This window comes from Pituophis catenifer, unplaced genomic scaffold (assembly GCF_029215685.1).
Source record: "Pituophis catenifer annectens isolate HBS135680 unplaced genomic scaffold, rPitCat1.0.hap2 SCAF_3, whole genome shotgun sequence".
Classification (NCBI taxonomy): domain Eukaryota; kingdom Metazoa; phylum Chordata; class Lepidosauria; order Squamata; family Colubridae; genus Pituophis; species Pituophis catenifer.
The window spans coordinates 109,414,873-109,434,125 of NW_027256883.1; the positions used below are offsets into that span (position 1 = coordinate 109,414,873).

The following is a 19,253-nucleotide window of genomic DNA, read 5'->3' on the forward strand; positions in this document are numbered from 1 at the left end:
GAGACTGTATTTGGATGTTACAATCTTTATTTTTAGACTACAGATAATATAGTAGTGGAAAAAGTGCTTCTGTTTACATATTTATCTTAAGTTTGGCTGGCATATGCAGTGCACAAACTTTATCTTCTGTGTAGTAGTGTTAATAATTAGGTTCTTTTTAAATTATACTTTCCCTGGAGGCAACAAAATCAGTCTGCTTATTCCTTGAGATGCTTTAACTGACTTTCCCTCTGAGAATGTTGCTGCTTTTCAGGACTAAAGTGATTTTTAATTACTGTTTTTTTAAAAAAAATTAAATCTATTATTGCAAGACTTCTTTCTTGTTGAGAAGATGGATTAAGTCTGGTATAACAAAACCTTTCTTTTTCATCTCCAGAAGAAAAGACTTTAATAAGCTACGAAAAAATTGGACACACAGGCTTTTAAAAAATCATTCGCTAAATATATCAGACATATTTCCTTTGAAATTTGGCACACTCTTATTACAAGAAGGAGGACACTGCAGTTCCTACCACACAGCTTGCTTGCCCACTTGTCTGTAAATGCAGAGCCAGAAATCTCATGCTTACATTGTGCTATCTGCTTTGCATACACTGAAGCTTTTTGGCAAGCACTTAATAGAGAATATAAACTCAACTCTTGTTCCGGCTGGATGCCTTCAGAGCTTGCATGCTTTAGTGAATTATTCACATTTCTGTCAGATAGTCTCCAGAAATAGAGAAGTAATAAAAGATTTGCAAATTTATAAAAACACAAGGCAAGAGAATTGCCAGCTTCTCCATTATTTTGGTTTTTTTTTTTAAGGAACTGAAAACTTCATATCTTGTGATTGAAATACAGAATTTGTGCATACGGGTAGTTCTCGGCTTACAACCATTTATTTAGTGACTTTTTGAAGTTACAATGGCACTGAAAAGAGTTACTTGTGACTGTTCTTCACTAAACCTAATGACTATTTCAGCATCCAGTAGTAATGGGATCAAAATTTGGACGCTTGGCAAATGGCATGTATTTATGATGGTTGCAGTGGCCCAGGGTCATTTTGTGACCTTCTGACAAGCAAAGTCGATGGGGAAGTCTGATTCATTTAACAATCACGTTACTAATATAACAACTACGGCAGTTCCCTTAACAACTGTAGCAAGAAAGATCATGAAATTGGGCAAAATTCAATGACTATCTTGCTTAGCAATGGAAATTTTGGGTTTAATTGTGGTCATAAGTTGAGGACTACCTGTATGTGAAGAGATTTAGTTTCAATATTGTTTTAAAGACTTAACACACTTTTGAACCTTCTCAGAATGGCTTTACCGCCCTTTTCTTGTAATTTGTAACAGAAGTAGTTGTAATGAATCCTAGGATTATCTGTGCCCACCTTAAACACTGACTGCTCTTGTCTTCGATTTCTGAGTTTTCCGAGAAATATTTTATTCTCTAACATCAAAAAATACTTAACCAAATAATAGGACTTTGCTTTAATATCTAGAATTATTTCATATTAAAGAAGTAAATCTGATGCAGAACTCAATCTTATTTGGAAACCATTTCTAGAAATGGAATATTTTAATTTGACATAATTTTCATATTTATCATATTTTACAAATGTATTCTTTATAGTTTTTATTTTTTCCTCTTATTGATTTTAATTGTATTGACAAAGTATTTTTAAAGTTCAATAGAGTTATGTTCTGACTAGAAACTGTGTATAAAATGTTACAGTATTTTAAGTTTTTAATTGTGTTAGAATACATTAGCCATATGATATTTTAGATTTATCGATTGAGATTTGTTCACCATCTGCCATATTTTGTTTTTTAAAATTGTATGTACCACATTCTTTTCAATGTGTATTTGAAAAATAAATAAAAACAAAATACATTAACGTTACTTTAATTAAATACGGAAAATCCCTTATTACTTAGGTAATACTTTCATAGTTTCATACACTTCTATTATATTTATATTGTAATTGAGCGGTGATATATTGCTAAACATCAGAATATTATTTTTCTAGGTGAAAATCATGTTAAATAAGAATGTATATATAAATCTTTTTTATTTAATCCAATAGCAATTCTGTATTCTACCAAGCATTAGGATGTGCAAAACTTTCTGTGCTTGATGCAGCCTTTTCAAGCATTCCAAATTTGAATTCAGACACATAGATTGCAAAAGTTTTGTTTTGAGCTTTGCACAAAACATACTGTACTCAGAACAATACTTGCCCATTTTGAGCAATTTATTTATTTATTTATTTATTTATTTATTTATTTATTTATTTATTTATTTATTTATTTATTTATTTATTTATTTATTTATTTATTTATTTATTGGTTTGATTTATATGCCGCCCTTCTCCGGAGACACAGGGCGGCTTACAATGTGTTAAGCAATAGCCTTCATACTTTTTTGTATATACCTGCTTAGTAGGGTTTTCAGGCCCCCCTAAGCGGTATTCTTTTTTATACAAAGTCAGCTTATTGCCCCCACAATCCGGGTCCTCATTTTACCTACCTCGAAAGGATGGAAGGCTGAGTCAACCTTGAGCCTGGTGGGATTTGAACTTGCAGTAATTGCAGGCAACTGATGTTGACAGGCTCAGTGTTGTGCCTTGCTCTGGAATTCAATGTTGGGTTTTATGATTATTGTTTTAACATATTTGTCCATGTCTAGCCAGTTGTGTATCTGTATTGGTTGGCTTAGGCTGAATGGGTGTTCTGGGGATGAAATGCTAAGGCAGAGTAGAATTCCTTATAAAGAAGCCTGAGGGCTAAAGAGCCATGAGGGACTCTGCTCTGCCAATGGGGAAGGAGGATGAGATTAACTGCCCTTCCACTGACTGGCCCACCACAAACAGTACCAATATTGCTACTATTGATTGGCTCACCAAGTGAGTATCTGTCTTCCTGCCTGCCTGCTTGCCTCAATCCCACATCCCATTCTCCCTCTCCCCCTCTCCCTCCCTCCCTCCATCTCACTGTTGAAGCAAGTTTGGGCATTTTATCCTATTAGTGAACTTTAAAGCAATATTGAGTGTTGGATAGAAGAGAGATATCATCCTTCTCTGTTTTTAAATTTATCTTCTCCTTAAGACATATCTCTTTTACTCTACCCCTATTTGTTCAGGTGGGTGTGGAATAATTCTTATAGTTAGATGGCGGCTATATAACCCTCCCCCTTCCATGACATCCTAACTTTAAAAAAATCGATGACTTGGAAATTATAATCAGATAAAAGGCCAGTTGGTAATACTCCTTGCAGCAGAAATAGTGGCATCAATTGTCATAACAGTGGGTACCACTAGTCATAGTGAGTACCTCTACCCTCCCTTAGAAGCCCAGAAGCTGAGTTTGAGGGACAGGGGAATGAGGAGTTACCCTATCCTGTGAATGAAGATCACAAATAGTAATAGAGGTGATGCAGAGGAATCAGTAGATTATCATCAGCAAAGTAGGGGAGGAGCCATCTGGACAGGTAGTATGGCTGCACTTTAACCTTGCAGTTTTAAGACCCATGTTATTCTTCTGAACTGTTGCAATAGGTGAGGACACAATGTTTACTCAACATCATGAATACTTAAGCACCTTCTTGGGCATCTTCTACTGTCATAGAATCATAGAGTTGGAAGGTGCCTAAGAGGTGATTGAATCCTACATCTACACACTGCAAGGATTTACTACACCATATCTGATAGAAAACTATCCAGCTACTAGTAGCAGCAATAGGAAACTTGCAGTAAGCGAAGCAGTCATTTGTGAGCAAACAACAAGATGGTCCAGAGACATCAGATTGGAAATTATGTATATTGCGAATGTGGCTGGTGAACCTTTCAGCACTTGAATGCATGTCTCTCTGATCCCCAGGAGTAGAGAAATAATTGAAGCTGTCTCTATACTTATGCTATACTGCATGAGTCAGTTTTTGCTTTCAGTTCGTTTTTTTAAAAAATCTTTGAGTAATTCCAGGAAGTGACCCAAAGGTGAAGGAAAGTTGATCAGGAACGGATCTCTCCCCTGGTGGACAAAGCTCCTTGTTGCAGATGAGGCTCAGAAGGAGTAAGGGAGAAAAGGCTGTATCCAAGAGAAGAAAGGTTCAATAGTAGTAGCAGCAGACAGCCTGGGAATTTTCTTGGCATGCCCAAGCATACCAGCCTCATCTTGGGATAACATCTTTGCTGCATTGCCAAAATAACAGAAGTCACTATGTGAGCTTGAAGAAGATAAGAAAAACACCTGTTTTGGACTGCCCTACCTGATAAAAGTTGATCAATAGCAAGTTCCTGCACCCTGAGTGACAGACCCAAGGCAAGTAATGCTGTGATATCCCATTGTTCCCACATGGAATATTGACTGGGAAGTACAAACCCCTTCTTTTCATGAAGCCATTGGCGAGAAATTGAAAGATAACCCCTTACTTCATCCTTCAAATCACAGGCAGCCAGCTCTCCACTGGGGAGTGCTATCCCTTTAATAGCAGCTGATCTGCCTCTCTAAAGCATTTATTTATTTAGCGTATGGTTGGTCACACACAGTATTAAAACACTTCATTTTTACAGGTTAAAAACAATAAAAACAATAAAAAAGCAGTAATAAAACCTAAAAGGAAAACAGAAATAACATTTCAAAGTTTAATGTCGAGTTTGGAGATCCAGTCAGTAGCTGCCTTTGTTATGCAGAGGAAGTCCCTAGAATCTCCTGGATACCTTCTGTTAGGGCATTCCCTCACTATATGCTGGATAGTCTGTCGAGGGGCCCCGCAATCACATTGTGCTGAAGGTGTCTTTCTCCATTTATACAGGGAGTCAGCACACACCCCATGCATTAAAGCATTAATTTCATATTAGGGCGAGCCTTAGCTTCTTTCCCCTGAGGTATATACATTACAAAGAGGATCACCTGAGTAATTTGTACTGGGGCCTATCTATGTATTGCCCCACCTAAGTTAAAATGGTATTATGCCAGCTTTCTCTCAAAGTTCTCCCACCCACTCTCACCCCCTCCTTCATACACAGCCCATAAGGATGTTGCTAGGTCCCAGTCAGTCAAGGTGCAGTGACTCTGAAGAGGCCCCATACCATTCAAAGCACATGCACATGGAGGCAATTCTCTGGATCACAGCAGAACAGATTCCAGGCCAGAGAAAAGAAGAGGATCACTTGCAACTATGTCATTGTCTGTCAATTGGGTAAGTAAATTGTTTTTTAAACATTGTTCGCTGTAGGGAAATTAGAGTTCATGAATGCCATCAACAGAATGCCAATGCCCCCGCATAAAGAAGCAGTTGAGTGGAGATAAAATAAGGCAGGTAAATACAGTTTTGTATTATGTGCATGAACCATGGTGTTTCACACATAAGTGTTGCTAATGTTGTAACAGTTGTTATCAATTATACATAGAAAAACTACTAACATTGTACCATATTGGAATGGGTTTGTAACTTTTTTTTGAATATGTCTTATATTCTATGCATGGTGTTCTGACCTAGGCTTCCTGAGTCAGTAAAACACACGAGTAGTCCCAAAAACCTGTTTATTTTAACAGCTGTGAATTCTGTTCAGTCACAGATGAGTCCCAAATAGTTGTAAAGAGTCCTTTGGGATAAGGCTGATAATCACCCACCTTTATCTCCCTTGGCATGCTACCAAAGACCTAATTGGCAAAGTCACATGGAGTCCAGAATCAAACTGAGCTTCAGACTTTAAACTGCACAGAATTAACAATGTTGCTTCCTGCAAAGGCCCAAATGCCTTTGCTCCTCTTTTAAATCTTATGGGAGGGGGCCAATCATCTCCAAGCCCTACTCCCAAGTTGTCCCTTTTGTTTTAACTGTTCTTGCCATCTGGCAGCTCTGCGCATGCGCACACTGGAAACAGACTCCCCCTGTTCCTCTTCCTTGCTGAAGTCTGACTTTGGAGGCTCCGGAGGCAGCACGTACCTCCTAGATGGCCCTTTCTCTGCCTCTGATGCAGAGCCCTCATCCAAGCCTTCCCCAGACTCCAGGATTGGCCCATGTTCCTCCCTAGACTCCTCACTGTCCAATTCTGCTGCCAGCTCCGCAGGCTGCTGGTGGACAACAAGACATGAGGAAATGCACAGAGTGCACATACACTATACATGCACACCAAAGCTTAGCAAACCAACTTAAAGTCTCTTCACAATGTCTTCACTATTTATTTGGTTAAGCTTTGACTTTTATTTTGTTGATACGTAGCTTCAGGATGCATTTTAAAAATGCATTGTTGGTTGCATTTTTGCTAATTCAAATATGATGTGTGTATTAATGCATGCACTCTAAAATCTCTTGTATGTATTCATGTTGAACTTTCAAAAGACATTAAAAATGAAGGCTTTTCTGTTGGGTTGTTTTACTGGGCTTTGTTACATATACTCTCTACACTATTGTTTCCTATTTTGAAAAGTAGTATTTTTTTTATTGTAGCATTCTTAATATTATTTACATGCAATTTTTGCTGACAATTTTTTTCAGAACCTGGAAATGGCCATAATAGTGCTGTAGTGTGTGTGTGTGTGTGTGTGTGTGTGTGTGTGTGTTCAATTTTTGTATGTGGATTTTTTGCTATGGAAAAAGGAGGGAGGGGATACCTTTGTGCTTTATAGTGCACTCTTCTCTCCAGGAACCCACCTCATGATATAGTCAGGCATTAATTGCAGCAGCCTTCTGGACTGGAATAGTCCCAATACGACCATGTGTGGCCATTGGCAAAAAGCTAGGCCAAAATACTTTCATGTTCTTTCTATTCAATGGAACGGAAAACTTAGGGGAAAGATTTCACACCACATTGTGCAAGAGGCTTTCAATAAGTATATTACTATGGGCATGAAGGGCATCCTTTTCTTGAATTTATTCTTCTAGATGGAGAAAATGTGGTACATTCAAAGTCTGTTCCATCCTCAGAACACAGAACACTTGACTAGGGCTGTTTTGTTCTGATCTTGAAACAAAATATGTTTCCTATTTTATGCATAACCATGCACATATCTATGTTTTGTCATGATCAGTTCCAAAGTTAAAACTGAATACTCTGAATATATCCCTTTTGTGGAAATTCTTCATCCTTAATAATAACTTTGCTTTTTACTTTGAATAGATAAACATACAACTCTTGTTGTCTATATCTCAAGCAAGCCTGTTTTGTTTTTACATTTGCTCCTGTTTAAGAGATTGCATGTATATAGTCCGATTCCTGCTTCAATGAATCTAAAAAAATCAAGATGGTAGAAGTAATGAAAGTAACATTTTGAAGAGAAGATTGAATTAAGCTAGCAGCTTCAAAATCCTATGTCATAAGTCCTGCTGAAGAGACACAAAAACACATTATTTTAGCATGCTTTGGGTATTAATAATTCAACTTCATTATCAAATCAAATCTTTATTACTATTAAAACCAGCATAAGGAAGGTAGGGTACAAAAATAAAAAATAATACAATAAAATAAAATTACATATACAAACTAAGAAATATATTAAAAATGTAAAAAAGGTCTAAAAAGATCTAAAAAGTGAGTAACAGCAATGAATAAGGCATGGGGGAACATAGTAAACTGTCAACAATATTCCTTATTTGTGGGTATTTCTTAAGGCAAGGCATAATATGTCAGGGATAGAATGCTTTTTGTATTCAAGATAAAATAAGTATTTTACATGATCTATGGGAATAATGATGAAAGATGACATTACATATAGAATACAATATCAAGACGACATTGAGTACCTGAGCTTAATCTGGTTGACTAATCTGGTTGACTAATGAACAACGTATCATTATATCATTAATTGCCTAGCTTTTAATGGATGCAGTAAATTAGCAACACTTCTAAACTTCTTTTCTAAAGTATAAATGGATACACCTTCTCTTTTCTCTCTGTTCTGTTAACTTTCTGCTTGTTGGTTCTTTTTCTGCAGAGGGAGAATCGCAGGCTTCAGGAAGCCAGCATGCGACTTGAGCAAGAGAATGATGATCTTGCTCATGAACTTGTAACAAGCAAAATTGCTCTACGAAATGACTTGGACCAGGTATGAAGTCTTCCTCTATAACTAAATTTCTGTGGAAATCAGAGTCCAATGGTAAAACAAAGAAACAAATAAACCAAAATAGAAAACCTAATAATCCCTTAATGTTTGGCATTGGTTATGTGTGGAAATTGAGATAGATGTATAAACATAATACTTAGTGGGTTCAACAAGACAGTTACTACTGTTGCAATCCTGGAGAACTGTTGGTTCAAATTACTGTAGAATTTCAGTTCTTTTTTTAGTATGAAAGGCAATTAGTTATCTGGTCTTATTGATCAGAAAACTCAAATTGATATTTCCTCATGAGAAGTTAGGACTTTGGAGCACTATTATTTAAAGATGACTGAGAAAATGTATTTTTTAAAATGGGATCATTACTTTTATTTTACTATCAAGAAACAAAACTCTTACAACTTTTTAGATTTTACAAAAAGAATACAGTTTATCTAAAAATACAGAATAGCAACACAGTACAAAAACTTGTTATGTACATTGTTTAGTCATAATGTCTTCATGGGGTCTGTGACATTCTAGAGACACAATATATTGTAGAAGGCCTTTACTGAAAATAAAAATAAAAATAAAAATTAGAAAAGTAAGTTTGGCTAATATGAAAGACATTTGGAATAGAGTATTTGGATATTTTATATTTCCCAATTAATGGTTTCTGGCTTTAATAACATTAATTATTTCTTATAACCTAAAAGCTTAAATTACTTTAGCAAAAAATGTTCAGAATTGTATTCAAAGAATGGTTTAAAAAGTTTGGTTCTCATTGTTTCTATGCTGGACATAAAATGCATTTGAAAGTTTTGTATAGGTCATCTTTTAATTTCTTATTGTTAGAAAAAATCACTATGCTGAACAAGGCTTTTGGAAGGCTGTTAAAAGTTAAATATGTTAATGCTGTCTTTAATCATAGTCCAAAAACTCTGGAATCTCTATCAAAGGGGAATTTTGGATTTATCAACATGGGGAAAATATGATTAGGGAAGAATGGTTATGTTCCAGAGTAAAACATTGGCTAAACAGATATTGTCAGATCCCTGCCTCTGAAATAGCTTTGAACAATGGAGAGGAAGACTGTAAAATATGATTTGAAATGGTCTAGATCAGGGGTCAATAATCTTTTGGACCTCAGGGACCACTAAATTCATAATTTTAAATCCTGCGGACTACTAATATGATCTGCCTAATGACCGGCTAAGTGGGCATGTGACTGGGTGGGCATGGCCAACTCGATGTCACTCATGTCGAGGGGCGCCTGGCTGCCTGTACTTGCCCCTCCCCTCCCAGCCACTCCTCCCTTCCCCACCCAGGCTCCTTAGGCCCCCAACAGGAAGCAGTTGTTGGAGCTAAGCAGCCACCACAAGAAAGAGTTGGCAAAACAGCTGGCTCAGTTCAAATTGGATCTGGCCGAGAAGGAGGGTCAGCAGAAGCACCTAACTGAGGACTACGAGCATAGGCTTTCCAAGCAGAGGAAAGACCTGTGGAAGTGCAAGGCCAGATACTGGCGCCTGCAGGCTCAGTGGGCTGAGATGGTCATCCAGTTCCAGGTCATGATGCAGTCCCACTGGAATGAGGCCCTCCGTCTTTTCGCCACCAGCAGCGCTTTCCTCCAGTCTTCGTCCAAAGCCCTGTATCATGAGGCTGAAGCAGACCCCGAGTGAAAATTTCTGCCCTCTCTGACACACACAAAAAGATCCCGAAGGGGGAGACTCTCTGCAGCAACACAAATGTTCATTGCATGTATCCGGCCCAGGGGCCATAGTTTGAGGACCCCTGATTTAGTGCAATATAAAAAATGCAAATAATTTTTCTGCAGACCACCAAAATTTTCTCGTGGACCACCAGTTGGTGACTGCTGGTTTAGATGTAACTTGTTATTTAAAAGTGGAATTGTAATGATTACATTAAAGAGCATCATATAATGTAGTCCTCAGTAGTTTGATTTCTTATTTAAAATGGTTCTTGTTTAAACTACAATTAAATATAATATTGCTGAAGGTTGTATTTTCTTTTCTCTTTATTTTCTGGGGCCCTTTTTTCTTTCTTATCTAGGGGATTTAATATAGGATTTTTATTTTTTTTTTGTTTTTCCCCTCCACTACATGGATTTTTTAATATAATGGTTTCTTTGTTAAAGTGTATAATCATTTACTATTCAGTAATACTACTAGCTAATATTATTACACATAATATTAAAATTGAAAAGTTTTACAGAATTGATAACTTTAAAGCTTAATAAAATGAACTGTAAAAAGCAGAGTTAAGTGTTATATTTGGATGTTACAAGCATAAATAATTTGCTCCATATGTTAACTACTGGCAGAATAATAAAAATAATTGGATTGGAAATGTTGGCTTTGGATCTTTCAATATAGATATATGTATCACAGAGAATCGTTTACAACCCCCGAGTTCCAGAATTTGGGGGGGAGATAGACCCCAGTTGTACCTATGTCCATATATTATTTATGGACCCATGCCTGAACTGCCCATGCTTATTCAGGGAATCTCATTGCTCAGTCCATGTCATTCTGAAATTCCCAGGCTGAAGATAAAGCAGATGTTTTGAATAAGGAACTGCTCCTGACCAAACAAAAACTAGTGGAAACTGAAGAGGAGAAGCGAAAACAGGAAGAAGAAACAGCGCAGGTAAAATGGGTTCCACTGATTCATGAGGTCATACCAAAGAGAAGGGGACAGAGAAAGTACCACTCTCTTAATGTAAAGAAATGTTGATTCTCTTAACCATTTAGTGTATCTTGTACGTAGAACAACCTTTCCTGGAGGTATTTGATCTTTGAATATCACTAATAGAAATAGTTCCTAAACTTGTTAGACAGATTTGAAAGTCATATTAGGAAACAAATTAGCATAACTAGCAAGAACATTAAGATGCTTAAGCTAATGTGTTGTCAGGTGCACGAAGTCCGGAGCCAGGATAGAGTTCAAAAGTATTAAAAGTTTATTTCATACTATCTATATCCAAGAATCTGAACTAGTAACTTTTAAGGTGGATAGGTGTTAGATAAGAGCCAACAGACTTTAAGGGGTGCTGGACTTAGGTCTCTTATGGGGGTGTAAATTCCAAACTGATGTTGCATTTGACTTTACCCTTGGGCTCAGCTTGGTCATCTCCTACTTGTTCCTTTTATTACCTATCCTTGAATTCTTGCATCTCTTAAATGAGAAATCAGAGTCAACACTATTTATATATGTCAGCATAAGAAATCATGTTTCAAAGGATTTTTTAAAATTAACTACAGCTAATTAATAGCCAATTCATCACTCTAGATAGTCAACACACTGGAATTAATTTAACTGCAGGATTAAAAATTTGTGAGATCCTCAAGTCAATAACTTCGTGAAAGTGGGCAACAGAATTTCATTTTTAATGTGTGCCAGTATGCTCACAGTAAAAAATGACAATAAAGGTTATCTCTTATATTCTTGTTCAGGAATTTCACAATAAGGCATACTTTTATATCATGAAAATCCAGTTGACTTTTAATTAAAAGATAGCAATATTTTGTTATTCTAGGAATTAAACAGATAATTTAATCTCCTAAAATAAGTTATAGATCAGCATTTTCAGTTTTATTTATTTATGTCCACATTTCTATTCTGCTGCAAAGACACTCAGCAACATACCAAAGATATGAAATGGTAGTATAGAACAGTAGCTTTTTTAGACAAAAAATATGTTTTAAAATTGTTATTTTCTAGTTCCCTAGATTGTTTAGTTGTTTGACGAAGATTAGTGTTAATTGATTTTTTTTCTTTACGCAGCTAAAGGAGATCTTCAGAAAGCAGTTGGAGAAGGCAGAATCTGAAATAAAGAAGACAAGTGCAATCATTGCGGAATACAAACAAGTAATTATGTTGATTTTGGGGGGGGACAGGTGTTACGTTTTCAGTTCCCTTTTAAGTTTATATAACGTGGAGAGGAAAGATTCTGTTAAGTACATTAATTTCTAGGTAAAAGTTTGAAATAGTATGGCCCAGATGTTTTAACAGAGGTACGTGGAATCTTTGGATATTTAAGTACCTGACATGAAATCAACCAATATTAGGAATTTAAAAATAGAATGAAGATTAGCAACTTCTCCATTGACCTCTCAAAGAACATTTTAAAAAGTGTGAACCTGAGATGTATTTTGCTGAGGTTGTAAGCAATTTGAAGGGGTTTTAGCACCTATGATTTGGTCTTCTCCAGCTTTGTTTTGGTTTCAAACTGTAGCACATGTTCTTTATTTCATTTCTGATATGTTTATTTTTACCATGATAATATATTTAGGGTTTTATTTCTGTATAATGCATAATTCCTAATCCAAATTTTGTTAGTGTATGTACTTCTGTATTTTTAACTGAAAATACTAACACATAGTTATTACTTCCTAGGACAAATCTCAACCTGTTGCAAGTTAAAATTTACTTCTTAGCCATCAACTAGCAAAATCTAGTTAACAAACATGCTTTCTCCATGTTCAAAACTTGCTATAGACATATTATAGATTGCTTATCATGACCCTCATACCAATAATTATGGTATCTTAGTTTTAATAAATCTTGGAAATACCATTCAAGGTGCTTTTTCAGGAGGCAATTGGACTTTCTTGTTTTTTCTTTTGAAGACTTTCAATTGGGTGTGAATGACCCTTGACAGAGTTGATACATTGTAAGGAACTGATATACTGATTCATTTTAAACATGTTGCTATTGTATGAAAAGATGCTTAATTTTTGAAATTTCTTTGAAAAGGAGGTCCCATTTAAAATATTCCACCTTTTTTTAGATTTGTTCGCAGTTGAGCAGCAGACTAGAAAGACAACAAGTAGCCAGTAAAGAAGAACTTGAAGTTGTAAAGGTGAGAATTGATTTCTCTCAGCTTATAATGCCTCACTTTAAATTTAAAGACTGTTAGTGATAGGCAGGAGGAACAGGCAATTTCACAGCCTGAAACCATATTGCAAACCTGTATCTATGACCAGTAAAGATTTAGGAGCTCTAAACTGGTGTAAGAAATTTTCTTGTATAATGGACTTACTGCAAGGGAGACATGTTCATGTATCATGTGCAACCTTTGAATCAAAGGAATGTTGATATGTCTAGTCTGGAGCAGCCTTTTCATCAAAATCACCAGATAAAACTAATTTTAAAAAATCTCAAAAAACCAAGGCCAAATTGTTACATAACCATCACTGATACTTAGAAGAATGTCATCTGTAACCTTCCAAGTACAGTTGACACTGATTACAAAGAGAGAGAAAAGCACACAAAATCCAAGGATTTGGGAAACAGATGTAGGAGTTGTCAGCAGACATTACTAGTAATCAGAATAAGCAGGAATTTAAAAATGAATGAAATTAACTGGTTCAAACAGTAGACTCACAATCTTATGTTATTCCCAGTCATAATGTTTTCCAAAACATTACTGACCATATCAATAATACAAGGTTTATTGAACAATTAATCTTACTTCCTGAATCACAACTAAGGGATGTCCATCAAATTGGCAAACAGTACAATACAAGTTAGATTCTTTGTTAGCAGGTTCTAACAAAACCTAAACTAAGTCATATTACAAACAAAGAAATGGGAACATATCTCATCAGAGGGCCCTAACTTTGTCTTTTATTTTGCACATGCAATCCAAGTGGCGCATAGGATAGTAGGCCAATTGGAGCAGCTCTTGTAAAATAACACATGATCCCAAGATTAGTACTGAAGAGCTAGCAATGGATCAGATGCCAACTCTGCTGTGAACATTTTCTCCTATCTCCTGTTCTTGCTCCGTTGTGCTACAGTTTACCTGCTCTCTCACCTAACTGTCCTTTTTCATTTACTGAAGCACAGTATATAGGATGCTTCATTGTTCAGTCATTTTCCCAGTAACACATAGGGCTACTTTTTAGAAAACATGAAGTGACAATACTGCTGCAGTTTTAGTAAATGTGCTGTTCTCCTATCAAGGGGCAACATGAACAAAATCTACTAGATTATTTAGTCTGGCCTGGTTTGCAGATACTTCTCCTTATTCAGTGTTGCTTCTTGACACAGGGAGAACCACAACTCTTTGCTTTCACATTCTGTGTACACTATATATATGTGTGTATATATATAGTGAATATATACACTGTTATATATTCTTCCTTTTAAAAGTGTGGATTGGGAACATTTCCAAAATAAAAACTCCAGAAGATCTTATTTTAATGGAAAGGGGAAAAAAAAGTGTTTCCTAGGTCACTAACCCTCCATTCCTTATATTATTACATTTATGTTAAATATAAATAAACTTTATATTATATAATTTTACAATAATCCCAGCAAGAAGCCTTATGCAGCATGTTGCAGTATTAAAATATACTAAGGTATGTAGTATGATATGTATGATATATAGTAAGATATGTTTCGTACCTAGTGATACTCATAGTCTATAATAGATTTACTTGTCATGTCATATTAGACAATATTCTTGGCTGAGAAGAACACAGGCCATCTGATTTCATTTGCTCAGTGATTAGTTACCAGAATATCAGACTGATATAGTGAATATGGCTGGACATTACTGTTTTTATTTTTGCATCATGGTCCTGTAATTGACTATTTCAGGGAAAGGTGATGACTTGCAAACACTGTAGTGAAATTTTCAGTAAAGAAGGAACACTAAAAGTGCCTGCTGCTAAAGAAAGGTCAGGAGAAGACACAGATGATGAGAAAGATGCCCTTAAGAAACAACTGCGAGAGATGGAACTGGACTTGGCACAGACTAAGCTGCAACTTGTAGAAGCCAAATGCAAAATACAGGTAATGTAATTTTAGAAGTGTTTTCTAACATTGTTAAATGTACCGATTTTCATTGCATCCCTCAACATGCAAAGAATGGATTTTGTTTTTTCTCCTGCATGATGGTATTTGAAAGTTAATGGCTGTCCTTATCAAAGCCTTTATTAACAAAAAGGTATTATTTGTAGGCCTCATGTGATAAGGTAGCCAACAGCAATATCACTTAAGACTTATATACCGCTTCATAGTGCTTTACAGCACTCTCTAAGTGGTTTAGAGCCAGCATATTGCCCCTGACAATCTGGGCTCTCATTTTACCGAGCTCAGAAGGATGGAAGGCTGAGTCAACCTTTAGCTGGTCAGGATTAAACACCTGGCAAGTGAACTGAATTAGCCTGCAATACTGCATTCTAACCACTGCGTCACCATGGCTACTTATAGATGTATCATGATATGCATATGACTTTGGGGAGACCAGAAATATTCTTTGCTTTCCTAACAAGCACCACCTTTGGTTCAAGAAGATACAAATACTGCTTTTCATATACCGTTACTTTTATCTTTTTAATTATTTGATTAAATGTTTTGTGTTTATAATTTGTAATTTGTTTATACTTCAGAGATTTATTCATGATCACAATATTTCTGAGTAGGGCAGAGATTAGGTTAGATTTGATTGGCAGCAACCAAAATGTGTTGTCATTTCAGATCACTCATAATACATTTTAACCCAATTGTATAATATATTTTTGTTATCTTTATAAGGATAGCTTTAAATACCTGCAGCATGCTGCATAATTATTGTAAGTTATTATAAAGTGGATGTCTAAGTACAAAAGATCATTATTGGAGAGAACAGAAAAAGCTATGGAAAACAGTATAGGATTAAGATGAAAAATGTATGTTGATTCCTCCATAACATTCCATGATTAAGATAATAAAAGTATGCCATAATACCTTATTTGGAAGCATCCCAAGATAATTATGTTAATTATTATGCTTTGTTAAGTCTATTCAGTTTAGAAGTTTTGTCTAGAAATAGTTTAATCTTGCAAGGGATGTTCCAGTGCTGGTTTGGTTTGAAATAATGCCTTAGCAAGATTTAGAAAAATTGGGGCCTACTCTTTTATAGAAGAGCATTGGCCCTCTATGAAAGCTCTGTAGGTTTTGTTATGGACCCTCTATGAAAAACACAACAAATTTGAGAAAAGTTGAAGATATTTTATGCAATAGAAAGTATAGTTAGAGAATAGAGAATATATTTCTTTCAGTTTGTAGTTAGAATCTTTTAACAAAGAAATCCTGTATTACAGTAATACTGCATTAGTTTTTGTATCAGCATTAGAGGCAAGGGTGGCTAATTACTTATGCTCACCTAAATTTGGTGGAAAATTTGACGAGTGAAAATTTGATTTCCAGAAACAACAGCTGCTTTTAACAAGTTTGGGCTATCAGTTGGTCCATTAGGAGAACTAGCTTTGCCTGGTTCTGAAACAGCAGAAGAGGCCTCTAATCTTTCACCATACAGTATATCTGTTTGGGATATGTTTTTGCCTTGACCCAGAATATGTCTGTCAGGTTTGTCCCAGCTTGGACACTTATGAAAGAAAGACCCTTGACTCTATTTGTAGTGAAAAGTATACTTTAACTAAAACCAAGTGAGGTCTATGACAATTAATTCGCTGTGGCCAACTCCCCGCAGGACAACTCGCTGCGGGCTAAGAGTTACACTATTATCAAAGACATGGTGGAGTAGAATAATTAAAGAAAAGATGCAAAAGGAGGACAGCATGAAATGTGAATGGCAAAAATTTATTTATTTATTTATTTAAAATAATTAAATAGAATTGTTAAATTGTCCCTCAGCGAGGCAATGTATCCCATTCCCAGCCAAGTGGTTACAGCGTAAGAAAAGCTGGATCTGATTTTCCCACGCAAAACCTGCCTTTTCCCTCTTCTCCCAGGCCCTATCTCCTTGACCAGTTTGTAAGTGTCTAATAGTATTCAAATTAGGTGTTTTGGTAACAACTGCAGAGTCTGGCACCTCTTTGGTGGACTTTCAGCATTCCATTCTCTCACTCTCGTATCCTTGGAATTGCTGATCTCTTCTGGATTGGCACCTCTGGTTTCTGCCATCCTGTCAATCCTCCTCCCTACATCCCCATTCTTTGCGTTTATAGCAGGATGCCAGTGAAGCAAAACGAGCTGAAGCGATTACGATGACAGAACTGACAATATTACTTATTTGGTCATTTAGTACTTCAAAGTAAAATGTAAGGATTTCTTTTCCTTTTATCTTATCACCTCAATATTCTTATGAGATAGGTTGAGGTGAAATTCACTCTGAATTTGGAACTCTCATCATCCCTAGTCAGTGTGGCCAACAGAGAAGGATAATGGGAATCAGGAGGGGCACATGTTAGGCATGCCATTTTTATTTACATTTGTTCTTCATACCAGCTCAGATTATTCTGCTATATTAAATCATTCTTTTATCAGCACTTAATTCATCTCTTTCCTTAGGAACTGGAACACCAGAGAGGAGCACTTATGAGTGAAATTCAGACTGCCAAAAACTCTTGGTTCAGCAAAACTTTGAACTCTATCAAAACAGCAACAGGCACACAGCCTCTACAGCAGCCTCAACTCTCATCATCACCTAAAGAAAGCAGCACATAGTTCCAGCTGCACCCCATGCAAAAGAGCACAATGGACTAAATCAGCTGAAGCCCCTTGGCAGTTCTTCCAGAGAACTTGTACAAAGGGGAAGGCAGGGGACCCAGCTGGGAAACCAATTCCTTCTGTGTCTTTCATTTGTTTTAATGTGACCCTTTCAGAGGGAAGTTCTATAACGGTTCTGTTTCATGTGGAATACTCTTCCCAGCTGCCTTGATGGAAGCCCCATCTCAATTCTGTCATATTTTACATGTCATTTTGTAGATCTAGATGTTGAAACATGGATAATTTAGAACTACTTGTTCCATACATTGCTAAAATTATTTATATTTTTTAAATCTTTCAAAAGAAGAAAAGAGCAAGGTGTAATTTGTCAGAATGTCACAGTTTGCTGGTGTTGGAAGAAACATCCTTCTGGGTGCTAACTTCCTACACTGGTATCTCAGAACAATTTTACATCTCTCATTCCTCCTGGCAAAAAATGCAGCTGTTATTTTAAGGTTTGACTCTCAGGCTACATTAACAATATAAGTGGGAAAACAAATTCGAAAAAAAGAAAAAAAATAAGTTACTAAATAAGAACATGCAGTAAAACCATGTTTCTTTTCATATGTTGCCTTTAAGATTTCCATAATTTACTTATATATTGCCACTACTCTCCCCACCCCAATACCGTATCTTTTGCCAATCTGCAGATTATGGGCATAATCTAACAAAAGTTTTTATGAGCAGTGACCTTTCAAATGAACAAAATAAAATAGGTAAATTTTAATGGGGGATTGCACCCATGGTGCTCTTGCACTGTTTCCATTAATATTAATAGGGTTTGTACAGGAGACAGAAAGTATTCACGGTAAAACGTGTCCAAAGTGCATAAAGAAAAGCTAATTTATGATTGGTAGAGCAATTTTTGAAATGATTCCTGTGTCTCTCTGGAAATCATACTTGTTTTGTATCTTTCTAAAGTGCAAAAAAGCATTTGTTACATTTTTGAATTGAACATAAAATGTTTATAAAATTGCTTATTTCATGGAGAATTAAATTGCTTAAATTGATGGATTTTTAAAAATTATATATAATGTGCATAATAATATCTTGCAGGTTAATATCACCACCAAATGACTATTAGTTGTGTATTTGGTTTTCATGCTATGAAAAACGTTCCAAGGTTCTATTCATTTTAATCCAAATTAATGCAATAGACTTTTAGTCAGTTCTGTAAAATAAAGTTTAACTATGCTGGTTCTGTGCTTCTTTGTTAGACATAATTTGCAAATATGAACTCTAAGGACTACCATAAAGTTTGCCTTCCCCATGATCTGGTAAAGGAACTGCTAATGCCAATTAACTGTTGCTGACTTTCTGTCTCAAGTGATCTGAGGTACTCACTGCCAAGCTAGAATCTAGTTGGGCCTTTTTGTGGCTGTCTAATACAAGATTGGGTGTTTTGATTTCTACATGAATCTGAAATATCCATGTTATAAGCCAACCGCTTTAAGGTTTAGAAATAAGTATAAATTAACTAAAATTATTGGCTGTGGTGTTCTGAAAAAAAAAATATCTCTGGGTCCTAAGGAATTTTGGAGCCCCTTTTAGATAGTTCATGAGGCCCAGTTCAAATGCTTGAATTGCAGTGTTGCATTAGTGATACTGGGAGGTTGGCAACACATTGAGGTTTGACTCAGGGGAATCTTAAGATCATTCCATCTTTTGAAAATCGGAATCCAAGTCTAGAGTGGTCTTGAGAGGTAA

General features: G+C 36.0%; 1 protein-coding gene across 6 annotated transcripts in view; it reads left to right on the forward strand.

Annotated features, from left to right (window-relative positions):
- Window positions 1-18,743, forward strand: part of RABGAP1L (RAB GTPase activating protein 1 like) — a 206,876-nt gene extending 188,133 nt beyond the window's left edge. For all 6 annotated transcript variants that reach the window (XM_070940921.1, XM_070940922.1, XM_070940924.1 and 3 more), the window contains 6 exons: window positions 7,923-8,033; window positions 10,587-10,691; window positions 11,829-11,912; window positions 12,835-12,906; window positions 14,652-14,846; window positions 17,349-18,743. In XM_070940921.1, coding sequence (XP_070797022.1) covers window positions 7,923-8,033; window positions 10,587-10,691; window positions 11,829-11,912; window positions 12,835-12,906; window positions 14,652-14,846; window positions 17,349-17,504 — 723 coding nt within the window. In that variant the 3' untranslated portion in view covers window positions 17,505-18,743. The remainder of the gene's footprint in view (window positions 1-7,922; window positions 8,034-10,586; window positions 10,692-11,828; window positions 11,913-12,834; window positions 12,907-14,651; window positions 14,847-17,348) is intronic.
- The last annotated feature ends 510 nt before the right edge of the window (window positions 18,744-19,253 follow it).